This window comes from Phoca vitulina, unplaced genomic scaffold (assembly GCF_004348235.1).
Source record: "Phoca vitulina isolate PV1807 unplaced genomic scaffold, GSC_HSeal_1.0 scaffold6, whole genome shotgun sequence".
NCBI classification, from domain to species: Eukaryota; Metazoa; Chordata; class Mammalia; order Carnivora; family Phocidae; genus Phoca; species Phoca vitulina.
Genome location: NW_022589709.1, coordinates 24501913 through 24525451, shown reverse-complemented (window position 1 = coordinate 24525451; position 23539 = coordinate 24501913). Strand labels below are relative to the sequence as shown.

The 23539-nt window shown below is 34.5% G+C and overlaps 1 protein-coding gene across 1 annotated transcript in view; it reads right to left on the bottom strand.

Annotated features, from left to right (window-relative positions):
• FBXL17 (F-box and leucine rich repeat protein 17) overlaps positions 1-23539 on the bottom strand; it is a 512446-nt gene that overhangs the window by 458935 nt on the left and 29972 nt on the right. The window contains 1 exon segment of the mRNA XM_032403887.1: positions 11820-11951. Coding sequence (XP_032259778.1) covers positions 11820-11951 — 132 coding nt within the window.

Below are 23539 nucleotides of genomic sequence, written 5' to 3'. Positions count from 1 at the left end.
AGACGATAAAAAATGAAGAGTAAATAGACAAGAATGTAATGAGAAGAGCGATTAGTAACTGGAAAATTCCTTGAAGTTAGCCATTTCAGATTTCTGAAATGATAAAAATAGTATTTTATCAAGAGCATTCCTGGATTGTGGATGTGAAAAATAAAAGGTCAATCTTTGGAAATGTCTTAGGTCATGACTGAATTCAGTAGAATATATGTCTTTACCTTTCACACTGTTTTGCATTAAGTTCTTTACTCATAAGCTTAAAACAACTGTAATTTATGGAATATATACTAGATCACATAATAGAACTGCCCACAATTATATATAATGAGAAAAATACTTATTAATACATCAACAGTAGAGGTGCATGTACATGTGCACAAAATTATGTCCTGCAACGCCTTAACACATATGAAATATCAAACTACTCAAGGTAATATTCAAATATTTAAAGTTAACATTAACCTAGTAAGAAGACTGGAAATATATTTTGACTCCCCATTCACAGAATCTACAAATCAAAACTTAACCTAATTCTACCATGTTCTCAGATGAGTCAAAATAAAAAGCTAAAATAACATCATGCAAATAATTTTACAATCTGTATGCATTCAGATAGGCATTTAAGCAATAATGAACATAAATAAACTACTTCCTCTTTATTTTCTCAAAGATATACTCAGTAAAAGTAAAATAATCACCCAAATGTAGTTCAACTAGAAAGACTCTGATTTATAACTACTTTTCTTTGAATTACACATTCTCAATATATCCATTTATATACCGTATTAAAGTGAATGATAAAGATCTAGATTTTATGCTTAAATCAAAAACAGTCCATGAAAACCTGGTAATAGACACTGTAAATTTTCTATCGCCAAGAACTCCCCTGAAGTAATCCACTTCTATCATATTTTAGAAACCCAAAATAGTGAAGTACAGTAGCTACTAAAGAAAAATACTATATTGATATTTTCTGTGATCTAAATTTGATGTGGCTACACAAATAAGATGCAATAAGAGAGTTTAAAAAGTAAGTACATACCAAATTGGACAACCTTCATCTGGCTTTTCAAATTCTCAACTACTAAAAACCAGAAGGTACAGTCCAAGGAAAAGAATTTACCCCAATACTCTCATGACGATTCATCCTTCTACTGCCCAGCAGGCAACTTCATGTTTAGACTTTTAACAAGAACTTCAAGAAAGACAGCAAAGGAAGACAACCTCAGTAATAAGAATGGGCAAAGTCTGGTAGCAGGAATACGAACAGTACTTACCACACAAATTACCTAGACAGGAGCACAATCTGCAGACCTTTTGCCTGAAGACAGGATCACTGCTGAAAGCCCAAGTGGCATAGCACTTTTATGACAACTTATCTTTTTGATAATAACTGTAAAAAAAATGCTAGAAAAGCATCCTATCACCTGGTAGCCAAATTCAACTACAGTTTGTAAATGATATTCAGAAAGGTAAATCTAAAAATACAAACAAAAAATAAAACTGAACCCACTAATTCTTTCCCCCTTAAGCTTAACCACTAAAATAATAAATGGGACTAAGTCTCGGATATCCTAAGACCTTAGCACTTCGTTACTGTGGAAAAATAAAAACGCAAGCCAAAACTTCTCTCTAGATCCAAACAATACATCTTACTTGTTGACTGACAGTCTAGAAAGGTAGTTGAAGAACATGTGCTCATAAATGACAGGCTTAATGCACTCCCAGGATCCCAATGCATCCAATGCTATAAAATTTCTATTTGTTAAGTCTAATGACTAGGCTCTTTATCTCAATCCACTATCTCCTGTTACCAACACTTGAGCACAAACCCTAGGGCACTTTCACACTTATATCTGAGAGATAATTTGATTTGCTCCAAATCTTTGATTTTTTAAACATGAGGTGCTAAAAGAAAGTAAACAAAAATTACATCTTTTTTTAAAAAAATAATATCTAAAGTAAAGAATATGTAAGTGGAAAATAACACCAGCAAAAGAATTGCAACACTAGAAATAACCTACCAACTATAAATTTTAAACCCAAAACAAGCTGGATATTTTTAGTAATCTAGAATTTCATCCAGAAAAAAAATTTTTTAAAGACTATGTAAATACCATTTGGAGTCTCCCATTTTTAACCATAATAAATTCTGCATTGTCAACACTGGAATATCTGTATTGGAACTTTTAATAATAGGTTAGCTTCCTCCTGAGATGCTATTTGCATTTGAGCAACTCCTATCATCACTTGATAAGTCCCAAGTTTGTGAACTAATTTTAATTTTACTAAACTAATACAATTAGGCAAGTAAATATGCTGGGCAAAAAATTACTGCATTTTGAATAAAAACTCTTTGGATATTATCCAAACTCACTGCCTGTCCTCCATGCCACACTGGTACACAGGGAAAGAAAAAGTACACACACCACACACAAAATACATACACACACACACACACACACTCTTTTTTTTTTAAGATTTTATTTATTTATTTATTTGACAGAGAGAGACACAGCGAGAGAGGGAACTCAAGCAGGGGGAGGGGGAGAGGGAGAAGCAGGCTTCCCGCGGAGCAGGGAGCCCAATGCCGGGCTCGATCCCAGGCCCTGGGATCACACTCTTTATGGTTTTCTATGCCTTTCAAATGATGGAATACAATTCATTTATGTTCTTACCAAAATACCTGATAAAGATACCCAGAGGAGTATACTTTTGATTACACTAAGTAATGTATAGAATTGTTGAATCACCTCATTGTACACCTCAAACTAATATAACATTGTATATCAACTATAGTGGAATTAAAATAAAAAACTCAATAAAATTTTTATGATTTTTTTAAAAAGAGAAAGTAATTTTAAAAAACATAAAAGAGGGACACCTGGGTGGCTCAGTCGTTAAGCGTCTGCCTTCAGCTCAGGTCATGATCCCAGGGTCCTGGGATCGAGTCCCACATCGGGCTCCTTGCTCAGTGAGGAGCCTGCTTCTCCCTCTCCCTCTGCTGCTCCCCCTGCTTGTGCTCTCTCTTTCTGACAAATAAATAAATAAAAATCTTTAAAAAAAAAAAACATAAAAGAAAGGATACCCACAGGAAAAAGATAACAATAGATTAAAAAGAAATAGGGTAAGCTCTAGTAAAGAATATATAATGAGTAAAAACATACTTATTCTTCAGATTGAAATATCTGCCAAATAACATTTTAACTTTGTTTTTCAAATTATTTGTCTGCCAAATAACTTTTGCTTTTAGTTAAAGTGGGTCTTTCAAATACCATTCAACAAAATAAAACTAATTTTATTAACAGTCAGAATGTACAAGTCCATGTAATTCTGACAAGAATATAAATTATATTCTAGTGGCTCAGAATTGCATGTTGTTAAAAGAAACCATCCTAGAAAATACTCCTTTAGTATATTAATGACTTTGGCTGGATACATTTGATATATAAAGAATGGTATCACTAATATAGTATCTAGATCAAAGAAATTTACTTATGTGAGAAGTCAGAAAACTATTGACTCTGAAATCTTTAAGCTATTTTTCAAGCTTTTATTTATATACTTAAATCCATCTTCTTTTTAAAGCATATTCCCAAAATACTTGAAAAAATACATTTTAAAAGTATGTTCAATTCAGTAGTAATCCATCTGTCACTAAACCAACATTTATTGAAAGTCTATTATGTGCATGATGAGGGGGAATGGATAAAAGAATACTAGATACTCCCTGCCCTCAAAAGAGTTGACAATCTATCAAGATAAACTTGCAAACCATGATTTCAATTACTCATGAAGAGCAATTTGGCATGATGTAGTAAAAATTTGAAAATATACATATCTTAATTACTTCTAGGTATAGATCCTAGAGAATTCTTACAGATAAGCGCAGGAGACTTACACAAGGATTTTACAGCAACACTGCCTATAACAGTAAAACACTGGAAGCAATACAAGTGTCCTCCAGTAAGTAAGGAATGGATAAACAGGAGATATATACCTATATAGAATACTAACAGTTACAAAGAATGAATTACATATTCATTACGGCTGGATGTCAAAAACAACTTAAGGGAGCCTGGGTGGCTCAGTCTGTTAAGCGTCCTCCCTCAGCTCAGGTCATGATCCCAGGGTCCTGGGATGGAGCTGTGCATCGGGCTCCCTGCTCCGCGGGAAGCCTGCTTCCCCTTCTCCCTCTGCCTGCTTCTCTCTCTCCCTCTGCCTGCCACTCCTCCTGCTTGTGCTCTCTCTCTCTTTCTCTGTCAAAGTAATAAATAAAATCTTTAGAGGAAAAAAAAAAACAACTCAAATGTAAAAATGCAGGGGCGCCTGGGTGCTTCAGTCAGTTAAGCGTCCTACTTCAGCTCAGGTCATGATCCTGAGATCCTTGGATCGAGCCCTGCATGGGGCTCCCTGCTCCACATGGAGCCTGCTTCTCGCTCTCCCTCTGCCTGCCGATCCCCCTGCTTGTGCTCTCTCTCTGTCAAATAAAAAAAATCTTTTGTTAAAAAAAGGAAAAGTGCAAATTGTATGCTGATAAATACTTTGTTAGAACAGATATTAACATTATGACATCAGATATAAACTATATATAAAACTACAAACTAAACAATACTATATTGTTCGTGGTATCTATTATGTATGTTAAAGTTTTCTTTTTAATTTTTAAAGCATTTTAGGTCAGCATAGTAGTTGTTTCTAGGAGACAGTGGGAATGACATGGGGAGCAAGACAAGAGACTTAAAGTTTATTTGTTTATTAATTCAAAAAGAAGCAAATTTAACAAAATGTTAAACAACTGTCAACGTGTAATGGGCATATACATGTTATCACTCTTTTTGGTATTCTGTATTTTTCTTAATTTCTCAAAATTAAAAAAAATACAAGACCCCAAAATTTGATCACATTTCACATTTGCTGAAATCCCATGCTATAATCCCCATTACCTAGAAACATACAAATTCCTTAGCATGACACTCAGAAGTCTTATCCTGATTCCAACCTTCCTTTAGAGACCCAAATATGAACACTTTCCCCTGTCCTGCCTATAAAACTAATCTTACTTTAACACCTACAACATATTAAACATTCCGCATATTTTCCCCCAGTGCCTTGTCTTTGTTAGTACTGTTTCCCACAATTGCAATCACCCGAAAAAATGTTCACCTGCACCATAATCATCACAACACTATATATAGTTCAAAACCCATTTCAAATGTCACCTACTATTTACAGGATTTCCAGATTCTTCTCTTATCTCTTATATAAGTAACTACTTTTGTAATTGGCATTTCCATAGCACTTTCTAACTAGACAGGGATCTCCTCCCTTTAGCAGTATAACTTAATTTCTCAACACTTCTCATAGAGCCTGGCACATGTTAGATATTCAAATTCTAAATGAACTGAATGAACATCTGAAACAACATTAAGGAACAGAGTAGAAAATTATCAGTTCATTGATTCATTCAAATTTCTTTTAAATCTGGACAAAAATGAAATGGTATTTAGCTTCTGAATACAAATTTCACAAAATATATAAAATACTATGATTTTACAAAGTAAAAGGCAATTCTACTATTAAAGTTAATTATGTTCATATTCATATAGGATTAAGATGAATATTAAATGCCATCTTTAAAACAGTTTTCCTTTGATAATTTTACTAATTTTCCTGGAAAAGATTTCAATATGTCTCCATTGGTATGTCCCCTGAAATCAGTTATCATCCTAGCAAAAAGATCTGCTTCTTTTCTACTCATGCTAATAATTAACTTCTTCCTTTGATGTCTCAGAGCACCTGTCAGTAAGTGTTTTAAAGGGGGATAATGTCTTTTGGAAATTACTGCACGGTTAAAAGGCAAATAGATTAGCTCCATCTGTGATTTCCATGAAAGGGCTTGAGGACAGAAATTTGGGTACCTAACAGATCTGGGTTACAATCTTGACTCTGACACTTGTTGTTACTTAACCTCTCTAGGTCTCAATTTCCTCATCTGTAAAATAGAATAAAAATAGACTGCCTCATATGATGGTTCTGAGGATTAATTATGTAAAACTGCATACTGCGTGACACATTATACTCAAAAAGTAATTATTAAATATTTTTAAATATCAACAAATGACAGCAAAATCCTGAAATGTAGCATTCAATAATTAGATAAAGTTCTGTATCTTTAGGTCACCTTCTTTAGAGTGCCACATTCATGCACCAGTGTTTACTGGAAACTACCACTCTGGATGTAAGTAAATGCCTAATCCATTAAGAGAGGAAAGGGTGGTGCCTGGGTGGCTCAGTCAGTTAAGCATCCAACTCTTGATTTCAGCTCAGGTCATGATCTCGGGGGTGTGAGATCGAGCCCCACATCAGGCTCCACGCTGGGAGCATAGAGCCTGCTTAAGATTCTCTCTCTTCCCCTCGCCCTTTCCCCCCACCCCCACTTCTCTCCCTCTTTAAAAAAGAAAAAAAAAAAAAAAGAGGGTAAGGGACAATGAAGGCAAATATCTACCCTAGGAGATTTGGAAGTTGAAATGAGTATTTAGAAAAGGGAATCCCTCACAAATGAAAATTAAAATTTAAGTCTGGGATTACAAGTAAATTCACTACACAAGGAGTGTTTGAGAAATAAGATAGAAGAAATGCAGTGGGGGAATTGATGGGAAGAGGGGGACTAAATCCCTTAATATATTAATTCTAAGTTGAAAAGCAAAAGAGTCAGGGAACACAAGCCTTAATATAATGTTGAATTAGCTACTGCTATTTAAATTCTGATGCAAATGTTTACCTTACACACCAGCTGATGATAATAACATGGCTACCAGTGTATTTACTTAGCTGCTGCAACAACCTCAAATCACACCAAGCAGCAAAGAGGAATGAAACTGTGAATAGCTAAAGGGTGAAATCAGAATACAGTAGGTAATATTAGGCAGTGACAGCCCAATTCAAATTGGTAGACTCCAGAAAGTAAACTCTGGAAGGAAAAGGAAGTAAAGTAACCTTTATTGATGACTTCCTATTTTGGGGACCATAAAACACATTTGGTACTTTACCTCTAAATCTCATTTAGTCTGGTGCTCATAAGAACATGTTTGAGGTAGCACTATATCCTTTCTGCAAACAAGGAAATGAAAGCACAAAAATTAAGATAACTAACCCAAGTCACCTGAGTAAGAAACATTAGGATCAAGGTATGAACTGAATTTAGTTCAACTCAAATAGGACGTTTGCCTCAATCACCCCTCAAAATGCTTATTACAGCCTATAAGGAGGCCTGAAGAGGTGAATTCATACATGTAAGCCTCCAAAAATATAATAAAATGAGAAACAATAAAAAACAACATCATAAAAAATGTCATGGCAACAGCCAAAGAACTCTATGAGATGTCATGTAATTATAAAACTAATAAAGTAACAATTCATCAGGAGATTGAAAAAAGAGGGATGCCTGGCTCAGTCGGTTAAGCATCTGCCTTCGGCTCAGGTCATGATCCCAGGAACCTGGGATCGAGTCCCGCATCAGGCTCCTTGCTCAGCACGGAACCTGCTTCTCCCTCTGCCTGCCGCTCCCCCTGCTTGTGCTCTCTCTCCCTCCCTCTCTCTCTCTGTCAAATAAATAAAATATTTACAAAAAAAAGAAAAAAAAGTTCACAATTAACTTTCAGGACATCAAGTTTTAACCAGGAAACATTTATCACTTCCCTAAAACTTTCTAAAAATCTATTAAAAATACATTATGTGTACTAGCATCCACATAATACATTACTACTTTCTTGGTAATTCAGAAACTTATACTAGTTCACAACCCAACTCTATAGAGTAGAAGGTGTTAAAAAAAAAAAAAAAAAGACTAAATACAGATCTAAATAAAATATACTGACCCACACAGAAGCTATTTTTTAAATAAATTATAAAATCGTAGTACTTTAAAATGTCAGGTTGTATAATAATTGACAGATAATCCATCTGACCCCGTCACAACTGAATAAGAAGATGCCCAAAGAGCTTCTCTGTCCAAATTTTAGTAAAGAAGCAGAATCTGGAGCAAGAAGAGTAAAGAAGCAAAGAGAATATACTTAAAGACATATCCAGATCATCAATAACTGTACACACAAACAAAATATGACTTAAAAATAACTTTGTAGCCAATACTACACAGAAGTGATATAAAAGCTATCACCAGAAGAAGGGAGATAGTTGTATACAATAAGCTAGAAGCTCACCATAGTTGCATTCTTTACATCTACTTCTAAAGTCTATACAACAGATTTATAGCAAATACAAAATACATCATATAGGAGCATGGTACTTGTCTCACTCAAAAATGACTGAAACAGAAATCCATTTTCTGTTGAGGAAGATTTTACATGTAAGCTCTCAATGCTTTACCTCACCATAACTCACTGAGTCTTAAAATGTGAAGTCATTCTCCTCACTTTCCACCTGAATAAAACTTCTCCCTCTAACAAACACAGGAATCCTTCCCCTAAAGTTTATCTTACTTAAATCAGTGTCACAAGTAAGAATGTTCAAATAGCTTTCTATTTTGTGTAAAATAGCAAGTTTACCTTGTAACATTCTAGATGCAACTAATATTTCAAAAATTTTAAAGAAATTTTCCTATTAAACCCATCTAAAGGACATAAATTAAAAATAAACCATAATACCTGCAGAAACTATGTACAAGCATTATATCTTTATAGTTATATCAAGGACACAAAAGCTATGTCACTGAAATATACAAAGACAATGCTGCCATCTAAAGGCCAAGACAGAATATGAAAAATACGTATACTCAAATACTGCCAATATATAAGAACAATCAACAAATACTGCCAATATATAAAAACAGTCAATTTGATACACTTTTAAAGAAACACTATGCTATTATTATTTTTAGACTATACAACCAAGCTCTAAAACTCTTGAGAAGATACAATATAATAAGAGAATTAGCAAAATAATTTCATTAATGATCGATATCTGTACAGGTCAAATTCTGTTGGCATCCTTCCAGACACAGCATTCTCCTAAATATCTCTGTTGGTTGTTAACTTAAAAAATCTTTCCTGTTTAGTGATGTTTAGTGATATTTCCTGCCTATTATTACATATGCAGTATAATTTTATAAATATATAAAAGTATATAACTATTATTTGCCTTTAACCAGACTATTTCTATTCACCCCATATAAAACATTTGTTGTTAAAGGACTAATAATAGTTCTCAGAATGAAAATAACGGAACTACTTAAAATTACAACTTTGTAAGAATTCAAATATTTCTCATTATTTCATAAATCCTAAAATTACAGAGCAAAGCTCCTGTAGGAGGATAGTTAATAATTCAATTGCTCAGTGCAAAGAGCTCAAATGATTCTAAGTTCCCCTTTCTAGAACCTTGAATTGAAGGAACTTTATTGAACTGAACTTTAAGATTTAAAACTACTTCAACTTTCCAATGAAATCAAATGTTCACTGAGTAATACTACATACAAAACCGATTCCCTTAGCATTTAAGTATATAACATCTTTTTAATGGACCACAATATTAGGGAAAAACAAATGTGAACATAAGTAGAACCTTCAAAACATATACAGTTAATTCCTTTGGGAAACTACTGACTAAAAATTTTCATATGTTAAGAAAAATGTTTCTCTGTGTTTACTCAACAAGGAAACAAATACTAACTACTCAACAAATATTCCCATTATGTGAAGAATATAAAAATTTTAAGTTGGGTTTACCATCCTTCAATTTATCTTGAGTATAAAGTGGAAACCAAAGATGATAAATACAGACAAAATGTCATAAAAATCACTAGTTTTTTAGTGCCTCCTACGGGCCAGAGTTTATATTATACAATCTAAGGACACTGTCATTTAATTCTCAGAGCTACACCCTTCAAAAACACAAGTATTAATAATCCTATCTGCAGAGGAGGTTCACAGAGCTTAAGTAACTTCCCCAAAATCACAATACAAGTGAGTGAATACCAGGTTTAAAAAATTCACTCTCTCTGACCCAGAAGACCTTATTCATTCTGCAAGATCATGCTGTTTTAAAAGAAATTGTTAAATTTGTATTAAATGTAAAGGATTTTTACTATATAATTTCAGAAGAAAATATAAATTCTACTGGCAAATATAATTCTATAGAGTAACAAAAGCATTTACTTTTAATTCATAGTGCTTTGATTTTTCTAACTGGAATCTTCTTCTAAAGTAGCATTATTGGGACGCCTGGGTGGCTCAGTCATTAAGCGTCTGCCTTCGGCTCAGATCATGATCCCAGGGTCCTGGGATCCAGCCCCACATCAGGCTCCCTGCTCAGCGGGAAGCCTGCTTCTTCCTCTTCCCCTTCCCCCGCTTGTGCTCTCTCTCAAAAATAAGTAAGTATTTTAAAAAATAATAAAGTAGCATTATCTTAGGGCGCCTAGGTGACTCAGTCAGTTAAGTGTCAGACCCTTGATTTTGGCTCAGGTCATGGTATCAGGGTTGAGAGATCGAGCTCCGCGGCCAGCTCCGTGCTGAGCATGGAGCCTGCTTAAGATTTTCTCCCTCCCCCTCCTTCTGCCCCTCTGCCCCCACCCTCTCTCAAATAAATAAATAAATAAATAGTAGCATTATCTCATTTGAAGTGCTGATTCTAGAGACCTTTCAAAACTTACATTAATTTATGAGATATGTTTATCAAATTTTGTAAACTAATTCCAAGGGGCAACAAAAAGATCTCTTTATTTGGGAAATACAATTAAATAGCAGGTCTCCTTTGTAAATATGCAACACCGCCTTGCCTACATTTTAAATATACTATTTCTCAACATTAAGAAATCTACTAGTGCCTCCCTAGTGACAACTTTTTCTGTTAACTTATACTATGTACCTATCATCAAAATTTAAAAGATTTGGAGTATTACTCAACCATTACAAAGATTGAAGCTCTGATACATGCTACTACATGAATGAACGTTGAAAACATTGCTAAGTGAAAGAAGCCAGACACAAAATACCAAATACTATGTAATTCCATTTGTATGAAATGCCTAGAACAGGCAAATCCATAGAGACAGAAAGTAGATTACCAGGTGCCAGGAGCTGGAGGAAGCGGGGTGGAATGGAGAGTGACAACTAATGAGCACAGAGTTCCTTTGGGGATAATGAACCTGTTTTAGAATTAGTGATGATGATTGCACAACTTTGTGAATATACTAAAAACCAATGAGTTGTAACACTTTAAAAGGGAGAATTTTATGGTATGTGTATTATATCTCAATAAAAGAAAATTAAATGGTTTTAAATATATATCATACATTAAGTGTGAATGAGCTATATATGTATGCGCTTAGAATATAAAATCTATATAACTACCAAGATTATCTGCCTCAGTTTACTAAATCCCATTTTTCACCATACTAAGTGAAAGGCTCTATTTCACATGTGTACATCTTCCTTAAAAGTAAAAAATTCTACCTAGAAGTATTACAATCCCTAGGGAATCAGAAGGAACAACAACCACATACTTATATTTAGCAACTAAATACATTTTTTTCCAATTTACGTGAGTTAGTTCAGTGTCAGAACTTAGACAAAAACATATTAGCATATGCTAATGAGGAATTTTTAACATGCAATACCACATAAAAGCACCTACAGAGTTATAGGATCAATTTATAAAATCATTGTTTTGAGAGGATTCTTCCTTTAAGTAGTATTTGCCTCTGAACCACCAAAATAAGTGGATAAAAATTTGTAAGCTAAGTTATAAGGAAATTAAAGGTTAGAAACAAAATAAAAAACACAAGGATGATAACAAGTACTTACTAATTTGTTTTCCTGCATGTATATTCTTTGTAATTTCAGACAGCCCTTAGCTATGACGATCATGCCTTCATCTGAGATCTTGTAACACTGGCCGAAATGTATATCTTTGAGTTCTCTGCACTTTGAGCCCAGCTGTAAACAAAGAGATTTGACTGAATGCTCAGAAAATAACAAAGATAACATATTCCTAGTGGGATTTCCATATAATTTTTTTCAATAGCCATACCAAAATTAAATATAAACTACTTTTAAAATAAAACAGAATGTAGGCAATCTATAACTTAAAACAGTATTATGTAAGCCTTATCATCTTCTAATTACTTCCCTGCTTCAACTACCTCATACTATATGCCTACCCAAGGTGCCTAGATTCCTTAACATTTACCTCAAATTAACATTTTTATTTCTCTTGAATCAGTTATATTGTTACACTAGTGGGGCTCAGTTCCAAGGAATAAAACAAAGGTCCAAGAAGTGAGACAAAGGTCTAATGAGTGAAAGAATATTTAATTCATTAGACTCTACTTCTACTTCTGATTACCCCAATAATTTCTCTCCATCAGCTCACCTACTCTGTGAAAAAGAAAAAAGTCTGAATATACTATAGATAATATTTTAGAGTACTTACAAAGGCAGTGCATAAACTGAAAACAAAAGGACTAATGATTTCCTGATTGAAATCCCAAATGTACCTTAAATAGTTACTGAACAGGTAAAATGTTCCCATTAAAACCATTAAGTATCACAAAGAACAAATTACATACATTTCTTTTCAAAAGCTACAGTGGAGATTAGATGAGCAAAGCAAACTATAAATGAATGCTGTTTTATGAGTATTACACATGAATAGAGTCATTTTAGAGCGAAAATAAGAAACTTATGGGGCGCCGGGGTGGCTCAGTCGTTAAACATCTGCCTTCAGCTCAGGTCATGGTCCCGGGTCCTGGGACTGAGCCCCACATCAGGCTCCTGCTTGGCAGGAGGCCTGCTTCTCCCTCTCCCACTCCCCCTGCTTGTGTTCCCTCTCACTATGTCTCTGTCAAATAAATAAATAAAATCTTAAAAAGCAAATAAAAAATAAAATAAATTTATTTAGAAAAAACCTACATATCAAATATTATCTAAAAAATTACATTAAATAATAAAACTCAGTTTTAGCAAGGATTCGAAGTGTGCAATATACCACCGGTAAGAGTGTAAATTAATACTAAAAACTTCCTGGAGGGCTACTCAGCATAAATGAAAAAATATGACTCAGCTTTACCAAAAAATTAACTACAGAGGGATAGATAAGTGGATAGATTATGTGATAAAGTAAGCATACTAAAATGTTAATTATAGGGTAGGGGGATAGGTTAAATGGTGATGAGGTTTAAGGAGTGCACTTGTCATGATGAGCACAGGGAGATGTATGGAACTGCTGCATTACTATATTGTACACCTAAAACTAACATAATGCTGTATGTTAACTGCAATTAAAATAAAAACTTAAAAGAAATACAAAAAAAGATGTTAATTATACAATCTAGGTAGTGGATATATAGGTGTTCACTGTAAAATTCTTTTGAATTTTCTATATAAATTTTTTAATAATAAACTGTTGGAATTAAATAAAAGTATTTGGTTAAGATTTAGCTATAAGAAATTAGCAAAAGGGATTTTTTTAATAGTGAAGTATAGAAAACAACCTAAAGATACAAATTACAGTGTTTTCAGAAAACCGAATATTATACAGCCATTAAAAATGAAGTACACACTTGACAAAAATGAAAATTTTACACAAGTTTTTATAATATAATCCAATTTTTGTTAACAAATTATGCATAAATATACATACGTGCATATGTGTATAGAAAGGAGACTGAAATTACACCAAGGTGTTAACAGTGCTTTTTTCTGATTAGTGCAGTAATGCATGTTTTTTTTTTTCTTTTCTGCCTATCAATCTTCTCACATCTTTTTAAAAATAAATGTTACTTTAATGATTAAAGAAAACTTTCAAGTTCTAGTTTCAAGTAAAGCAATGATATGTGAATTCAGTTATTTTTCCAGGAGCACTGATATAGTTACACTATGTTATTTTCATCTAGGCCACACTATAACCAACTACATATTCCACTAGAAATGTAAACTCCATGAAGACAGAAGTTTGCCTGATAACTAACTATCCCTGCAGCCCAATGTCTCATGCTTAACTTAGCTGATACTCAGTAAATATTTGCTGAATGAATGAAAAGGCTAATCCTGGTTACGTAATGTAAAGAGGGCTCTTTGAGAAAAATGGACGAATGTGGGAAACCATGATTATGGTCTCATATACCACCATGTTCCAATCAATTCAGGAATTCTAAATTGGGTCCACAGATAGACTTCAGGGATTCCAGGAAAGCAGATGAGAAAAAGGAGTACATTTTAATTTTCATACTATCCTCTAAATGAACTCTAGCCTTTGCTTCACTTATTAATGTAAACAAAAAAATCACAGTATTTTAGCAGTACATATGATTTTATGTACTGTAATATTACTGTTGTTGCAGATATCATGAAACACCATTTTTGTTCATCAGTATTCATTATATTCATTAGATCCACTACCAGATCTTATAATGCATAAAAGCACATATATTTCAAGAACAAATGTACAATGGCACATTACTTAGACCTAAAAAGGCTGACTCCAAAGCCAACAGTGGAGAAAATGTAAAAGCAACTTGATAATCACAATAAAATTCCTCATAGGCTCACACACGTCTGTCATTGAGGATGCAGTTGGCATTAAAAACACCAGGATTCTTTAAAGTCTATTTAAAGAGTTAACCACTCAGATCACCTCCCCATCACTGCAAAGTCCACTCTCCCACAAAGCAAAAAGACGAGTTCACTGGGGTCAGTAAAACACAGGGTTTTTGGACTGGGGTACTCCATGCATAGCTGACAGCAAAAGCATACTGCTAAAAACGTGGGGATGATGTGAAAGTTTATAAGGTGAAAATGAAGAAATTCAAATAAATAATTCCATAAAATGTTCCAGGATGAAATGGTATGGACTGAAAGGGCTCACTTACATGTCCAGCACAAATGACAAAAACAGACCCATGGCAAGGCAAATCAACACAAAATGTCAGAATTAAAGAGTACAAAAAAAGATTCTACAGACTTCCAGAAACAAACAGATTGCATACAAAGGGTTTGGATTAAAAAGGCTTCAAACTTCTTAATGACAACACTGAGAGAAGGCAACAGAGCAAGGCCACTCAAATTCTGAAGGAAAAGCACTTCAAACCTAGGATCCTATACTCAGGATTCAGACTATGAATTATGTGTGAGGATAGAACAGAAACATTTTCAGACATGCAAGTTCTCAAAAGATTTACCTCCCATATATTCTTTATCAGGAAGCTACTAGAATCTGTGCTCTACAAAACATAAGAGTACACCAAGAGAAAGAACATATGACATCTAATAGGGTATCTAATACAACTACAAGATCAGGAGAACCTTAAAGATAATGGTAAACGTTAAGATACTCAGATGACCATTAATGCAAGAGCACTTGTATGCAAAACGTCCAAAATAGTGCCTTCAGACTATCCCCAGAAAATCTGCTATAAGAAGATATATTTGACTAAGTATCTACATATCAATATACTAACGCAACTGTGGAAAAACTTTTAGCTCCATTTGTGTTAAGACCATTAAAAATAAGTAAACTAAAGGGGACGAAAAGACAATTGCAATATTAATGCAATAATAACAAAATTCCATAGAGAAAAAAGGTAGGTACATAATTATAAAATACAAATACCAAATATTTAATCAAAATTTAAAAGAATTATTTGGGAAGATAAGAAAATAGGATCCTAGACAAGGAAGGGTAAATAAGCTAAATTCTCATCTTCCATAGTAAGGAATCAGCCTAGGTAGCCTAAAATGGATAAATCAAGAAAATACAGATGGGCTTGGAAGGGAATTGCTTCCTTCTGAAGAAAGTCCAATTTGTCTAATTCCTTGTCTCTCCACTGATTAGTTTGTGTTTAATGAACTGGACATGTTCAGCTCATCTCTATCCTTCTTCCCCCTGGAAACAAACTGCCCATGGCAAATGAGCATCCCTTCTACATTTGCAGGCCACTCTGCTGGTCTGGCCTAGGTGATGATGAGTGGGTCTGCTGGTCAAACTCTGGAGTTAACAAGCCCATTTAACTCTATTTCTAAGCAGTATTCTCCAATCTAGCCTTTCTGAGTAATAAAGTTGATTTGATATTTTTCCTCTATCTCTATTCCTTTTTCCTTTTAATCTGTTCAGATCCTAGGAAGTAAAGAGGCCTCAACACTTAGAGCACCAACCAGGATCACTGAAATATACAACAGAATCTATACAGAAGGAGTGAATGAGGAGTGCCTGGGTGGCTCAGTCAGTTAAGCGTCTGCCTTCGGCTCAGGTCATGCTCTCAGGGTCCTGGGATCAAGCCCCACATTGGGCTCTCTGCTCAGCAGGGAGTCTGCTTCTCCCTTTGCCCCTCCCCCCCCCCCCCCCCCCGGCCCATCCCTCCAACTTTTTTCTCTCTTAAATAAATAAAACCTTAAAAAAAAAAAAAGGAGTGAATAAGTATCTGGTAGGGTCTTAGACATTAGTTTGTGTAGACAGGTTGGCAGAGTCTCATGTTAACACATGTAAGTCACACTGTTGCAGCCTACAAGAACGTTTTAAGCTGATTACCTGGTATTTTGACCTTAACAAGTGTCTTTGATGGACTTATACACAAACAAGTGACTTTCCATGTAAGTAGGGGCTACATGGGTAGCCATACACAAATAAGAACGATGTGGATGGCTTCAACAGACATTAGCAGTAGGAGAGCCCCAGAAACTTATCAGAAAAGAGTGTCTCAGGGAATAATTACTGTCATTTATTCTCACTACAGAAACTGATGTTCTATTCTAGACATCATCACTGGGCATGAGAGACAAGACTGCATTTCCATGAGTGCCTATCTGAACTAATCACATTACCCCAACTATAAATGTCCTAGGGTTCCAACTATCCAGTCATTGGAGAATCAATCATTTTATCCAGTATATTCCCCAGTTTTGCTAATGTTGTTCAGATCTCTCAATGCTGCAACTGTCTTGTCCATTGTCCATAGGAAAACATTCAGAGGGCATCAACCAAGCCTTATATGCATATCCCTGTCAGCATGCCCTAAATTTAGTTCAATCAGTCCTCTACCTAAAAACCATAGAAGGGATATATAACTCTTCTAGGTATGGAATTCTCTATTCAGAAAGACTGTGCTAGAGACATTGAAGCTCTGGCCCTACCAAGATGGAGAGTCCTGGCTACCAGATGAGGTACCAAAAAGGTGGTACTATGGAGTAAGAACCAACCTCCAGTAAAGGACTATTCTAGATTATTCAAGTTAAAGACCTTGGACTTTCCACAAATATACCATATGAAAGCATAAAACTCAGTATAAATAAGATCAAGATCATCATACAATAATAGTAATGCCTAAAAAAAAAAAAAATCAACCTGCAGTTTCCAGTCTAGCATGTGAGGAACTTAGAAGTCACCACTCCATACTAACAACCAGTAAAAAGCTTAACAAACTGAAAAATCAACAACTCTTCTTAGAGAAGTGAGGTTACAAAGAAAACCTCTGTCCCCGAAATTGGAGGGACAAAAAGGTGGACACAGAAAAACAACTTACCAGAGCAGAAATCCACTAGAAGAAACCCCCACAGGAACCAGTGCCAAGGTAGAAAACCCTAAATTATAATCCATCTCCTTCTGTATCAAGTAAATAGTTTACCCTCATTAATTCTTATCCCAGCAAAAATCAGTACCTAAAGGATCTACAAACACCTCAAAATTATCTCCATATTACTTTCTACCTTACCAGAGAACACTCTGAAATGTTAACTACTCATCATCAGATAAAAATACCTATCTGGTTGATATTGACTAGATGAGTATCACCACTTACCTTGGTTGGGTACTGGGAAACTGCTGCTTGTGGGCCTTCCAGGTAATGGAAATTATCAACCTTGTGGAATTTTAGCTCCAACCACACCTCTCCATTCTCACCCAGCCTGCCCTTCATTGCTACTTGTATCTGGCATTCATACCAGGTATAGTCCTAACTCTCACTCTTCACCCAAGTAAATGGTCTTATGGACCTAAGACATAGAACCCAAGTATATCATTTAAGAAGTTGTGAATTTTTACCAACATCAGTTCAGTATCTGGGTACCTATAAAAGGTAAAAGTCAGATGAATAGTGATAGAAGACCCCTCTGTAACTCAGGAAGAAATATAATGTGTCAAAGGCACCCACCCTGAAGGAAAGTGTTTAATGAAAAGGGTGCCGGTGGTCACTCCATCACTTAAAAGAATCCACTCCATCCACCCATTAAGCCATAGTTCATTTTCAGATGTGACAGCAATCAGAACTACAAATGAACTGAAGTAAATAAATAGAAAATGGATTGTTCTTGATTCATTCTCTTCTTCTTTATAATAATCATTCAAGATTATTCACAAATTTGCTCAAACACATCCAAAGCTTTTTTTCGAATTTTTCTATAAAATGTTGGGAGATGACTTTCCCAGGCATTTCAAATTTTAATTAAAATATTGCACACTACCTTGAGAATTTATAAAAGAGAATCTGTTTTAAGAAGCCATCTGTGGGGTGCCTGGGTGGATCAGTCAGTTAAGCAGCCAACTCTTGGTTTCGGCTCAGGTCATGATCTCAGGGTTGTGAGATCGAGCCCCACATAGAGCTCCATGCTCAGCGGGGAGTCTGCTTGAGATTCTCTCTCCCCCTCTCTGTCTGCCCCTCCCCCCCACTTGCTCGCTATCTCTCACGCTCTCTAAAATAAATAAATAAATCTTAAAAAAAAAAAAAAGAAGCTGTTATCACCAGGTTATTTTTATAATAAAACAAAATCTTAGGAAGAGTCTACTTCAATGGACAATGGATCTAGACAACTGAAACAATGTTATGGGATAAAAACAAGATTAGGTTTTCCAATGTCAACATGAAAGTTGCTCAAAACCATTATTAAGAAAATATTTTTAAAATATGCTGCCTTCGATAGAAAAGCAAAGTTATTCCTTCTACTTTCCACTCCCAACTGTCACCACTGTAATTATTATACACATGCAAATGAGAACAGTGAATAAAATTCAATCCATATCTTCTAGCGACTTCACCCATCTAGGCTAACTGTTCATATTTATAAAAATCATAAAAATGTCAATTTTATAATTTGATTCATTAGTTTCATCATTTGTAGTACAGTAGCACAGACAATGAGATATGGAAGAAAGCAATGCAAATTTTTCAAAATGCCACTCATCTGACCCACTTTAAGGACTCAAATTTGAATCTTTTCCCTACATTTATATCATTCAACTTTGCTTTATTTAAAAAAAATTCCATTCAATACAATGAAAATATGCCACGTAGTTCCCAAAATATGTACCAATACTAGTTTTTTTCATTGTATTGGCATGGTGTATAATTAAAATTCAAAGTAAATGAAAATTCATATATGGAATAATATATTTTAACATATATGGACTAATCACTTGATTACTCTATTACACTGAAAAGATATTTTATTTTTTAGAAAACCAACAAAAATGCTATGTTAGCACTAATTCCCCAAAAGCCTCTGTCACTAATGTTTCAACTAGGAAAATATTGTGAACAAAACTTTTCCAATTTAACTTTAAAAACACAGAAAGCTATTAAGTGTCTATCAACAGATGAATAGAAAAAAATGTAGTTTATACATACAATGGAATATTAGTCAGCCATGGAAAGGAATGAAACTGTTATATGCTACAATATACATGAACCTTGAAAACATGTCAAGTGAAATAAGCCAGACACAAAATAATTAATATTGTATGATTCCACTTATATGGGATAGCTACAACAGGCATAGAATTCATAAAAAGAGAACTCAAAACAGCTTACTAGGAGATGAGGGAGAAAGAAAGGAGGATACAAAGTAATTGTTTAATTGGTATAGAATTACTCTTTGGAATAATGAAAAAGATCTAGAAATAGATATTGGTGATAGTTACACAACATTGTAAATGTACTTAATGCCACTGAATTGTATGCTTAAAAATGGTTAAAATGGTAAATGTTATCAACACACTGAAATAGCAAGTGTCAATAAAAGTGAGGAAAGAAACTACCAAGAAGCAGGGATGTTTGTTCCCAAACCTGTTTTTTCTGATTGTAATTTTTATAACATAATTACATTAAGAAATAAATAAACTGACTTAATGAGAAGGAAAAAGAAAGCTGTTGCTATAAAAACTAGGTTGAATGTTTTGCATTCAATGAAAGCAAGCCATAAAAAGCTGCTGTTGAATTAGTTTTGGGTAAGACAACCATATGGCCCCCAACTTAGGATGGTTTGACTTCTGATTTCTTTACTTTAAGATGGTGTGAAAGCAATACACATTCAGCCTTACTTCGAATTTTGAACTTTGATCCTTTTCCAGCCTGGCAATATGCAGTAAGATACTCTCTCTTGACGCTGGGCAGCAGCAGGGAACTGCAGTTCCCAGTCAGCCATGTAATCACAACAGTAAACAACCAGTGCACTTAAAATCATTCTAACCCATAGAGCCATTCTGTTTTTCACTTTCATACAATATTCAATAAATTACATGAGATATTCAATACTTTATTACAAGATAAACTTTCTGTTACACGTTTTTTGCCCAGCTGTAAGCTAATGTAAGGGTTCTCTGAGCAAGTTTAAGGTCAGCTAGGCTATGATGTTAGGTAGGGTGGGTGTATTAAATACATTTTTGGAGGCACCTGGGTGGCTCAGTTGGTTAGGCATCAGACTCTTATTTCAGTTCGGGTATGATCTCAGGGTCGAGAGATCCAGTCCCAGCACCTGGTTCCATACTGGGCATGGAGCCTGCTTACAATTCTCTCTCCCTGGGCACCTGGGTGGCTCAGTGGGTTCAGCATCTGCCTTTGGCTCAGGTCATGATCTCAGGGTCCGGGGGTCCCCCGCATCAGGCTGCCTGCTCAGCAGGGAGTCTGCTTCTCCCTCTCCCTCTGCCCCTCCCCCCCCAACTCATGTTCTCTCACTCACTTTGCTCTCTCTCTCTCTCAAATAACTTAAAAAAAATCCTTAAAAAAATAAAAATATTCTCTCTCTCCCTTCTCCCTTTGCCCTTCCCTCTCCTCTAAAAAAAATCTAAATGCATTTTTGACTTCAGGGATTTTCAATTTATGATGGATTCATTGAATGTAATCTCATGGTAAGCTGAAGAAGATCTATACTGGAAAAATCACATTCTGAACAAAGCTGCACTCATATTCCTTCATTAGTAGTTTTAAGTTCCTGTACCATTTCAATGAAAAAACAACTAAAAATCACAGAGGCCACATCATTGTTATAGTTTAAGGAAAAAAAGTCCAAACTCTTTCCATCTCTAACTCTAGAAAAAGGCCTTAACCATATATCAAAAGACTCACTAATGAATGACATTTATATAGTTTTTTAATGAAAATGTTTATGATACACATTTCTATTCTCAGGCCCATCAGGCTTATACTGAATTATAACAATGCCTACCTATACTCACAGAGTTGTTGAGAAGATTAAAAAATGACAGTGCACATAGAAATGCTAATTAGCATACTGTAAGACATATAAAAGTGCTTAATAAATGTTATGTATCATTATTAATTATTATTAATGGATAAAGAAGGAAGCCATTAGAAAACTATTCATTAAGATCCATGTAAAGGGAATGTTTCAGAAATGCTATAAAGATGAATTTCCAGGACAAAAAAGCCTCTTGGCGTTATAATAAAGGCTCTACATTTCTAGTTACAGATGAAAAATACTCTCTAGTCATTGGACTCTCTAGAATTGGACATCCCAGCATAAAATCCTAGACATGATACCACATGATATGATTCAGAGATCAAGCAGAATTGAAAGAGAATATTGGCTCCGTACCTTCCCAGCTATATGAACTTGGACAAGTTCCTTAACTTACAAGAGATTCCATTTTTCACCTTGAAATACCATCTCAGTGCTGTTGTGAAGACTCAATTGTGTAGCATATACAAAAAGCAACCAACATATATTTACTTGTGATGCTAATTTAGAAAGAGAATACTTAAAATATCCTTTAACTAAACACATTTTGATAAAAAAGGCTTTTCAAGATCTCTAGTTTTTCAGTCTAATAAACATCAATTATCATTATAGGGATAAAACATGTCCCATGTCATCTGAAAAGTGGAGGGAAGAACTAAGTAGATTTAGCATGAACTCTAGACACCCCTGGATAGGAGTGTCAGTCCTATCACTTACTACTTCACCTCAGATAAGTTACTTATAATCTCTCTGTAACTGCTTCCTCGTCTATAAAAAAGGATTAATACCTATCTCATAGAGTGGATGTGAATCAGAAAAGGAATTAAACATATGAAAATATAGGTAGAATATATGAATAGTGCCTGACACAAAGTAGATGCTCAATACATTCCCTAATTGACTGGGAATTAACATCACTGGGATATGTAAAGATAGATTAGATGAGACTGACATTTTCCTTTATCTTATACAAATCTAGAACCTAAAAGCACATATTTCTTTTTCTCCTTTGTGGTGAAATATATAGAACATAAAAATTGCCATTTTACTCGTATTTAGGTATTTAATTCAGTGACATTAATTACATTCACAGTGTTATGCAACCATCACCATATCTATTTCCAAAACTTTACCATCACCCCAAACTCTCTACCCATTAAGCAACTCCCCATTCCCTAATTCCCCCAACCCCTGAAAACCTCTATTTAGGTTACATCTCTATGAATTTGTCTATTTTAGATATTTTATATAAGTAGAATCATACTATGTTTGTTCTTTATGTCTAGCCTATTTAACTTTGCATATGTTTTCAAGGTTCATTCATGTGGTAACCTGTATTAGCATTTCGTTCCATTATATGGCTAAATAATATTCCATTACACACATATATATATTTTGTTTACTCACTCATCTCTTAATGGCCACTTGGGTTGCTTCCACACCTTGACTATTATGAATAATGTTGATATGAAAATTAATATAAATAAGTACCTATTTCAGTCACTGTTTTCAATTATGTGGGGTATATATTTAGGGGAGAATTGCTGAGTCATATGGTAATTCTGTAATCTTTTGAGGAACCACCAAAATGTTTTCCACACAGGTGCCCCATTTTACATTCCCACCAGCAATGTACAAAGTTCCAATTCCTCCATATCCAAAGCAACACTTTGTTATTTTCTGGGTTTTTTTGGTTCGTTTGGGCTTATTTATATCAGAGAAGGTGTAAAGTGGCAACTCATTGTGGTTTTGATTTGCAATTCTCTCATGACTAATGATGTTGAGTATCTTTTCATGTGCTTCTTAGCCATTTGTATGTCTTCTTTGGATAAAAGTATATTCAATTCAAGTATTTTGCCCACTTTACAATTGAGTTCTTGGGAGAGGTTTTGTTGATCTTGAGCTGTAATAGTCCTTTAGATATTCTAGATATTAAACCCTTTTCAGATATACGATTTACAAATATTTTCTTCATTTTGTGGGTTGTCTGTTCACTCTCTGAGAATATTCATCAAAACACATGTTTTTAATTTTAATCAAGTCCAGTTTATGTTTTTTACATT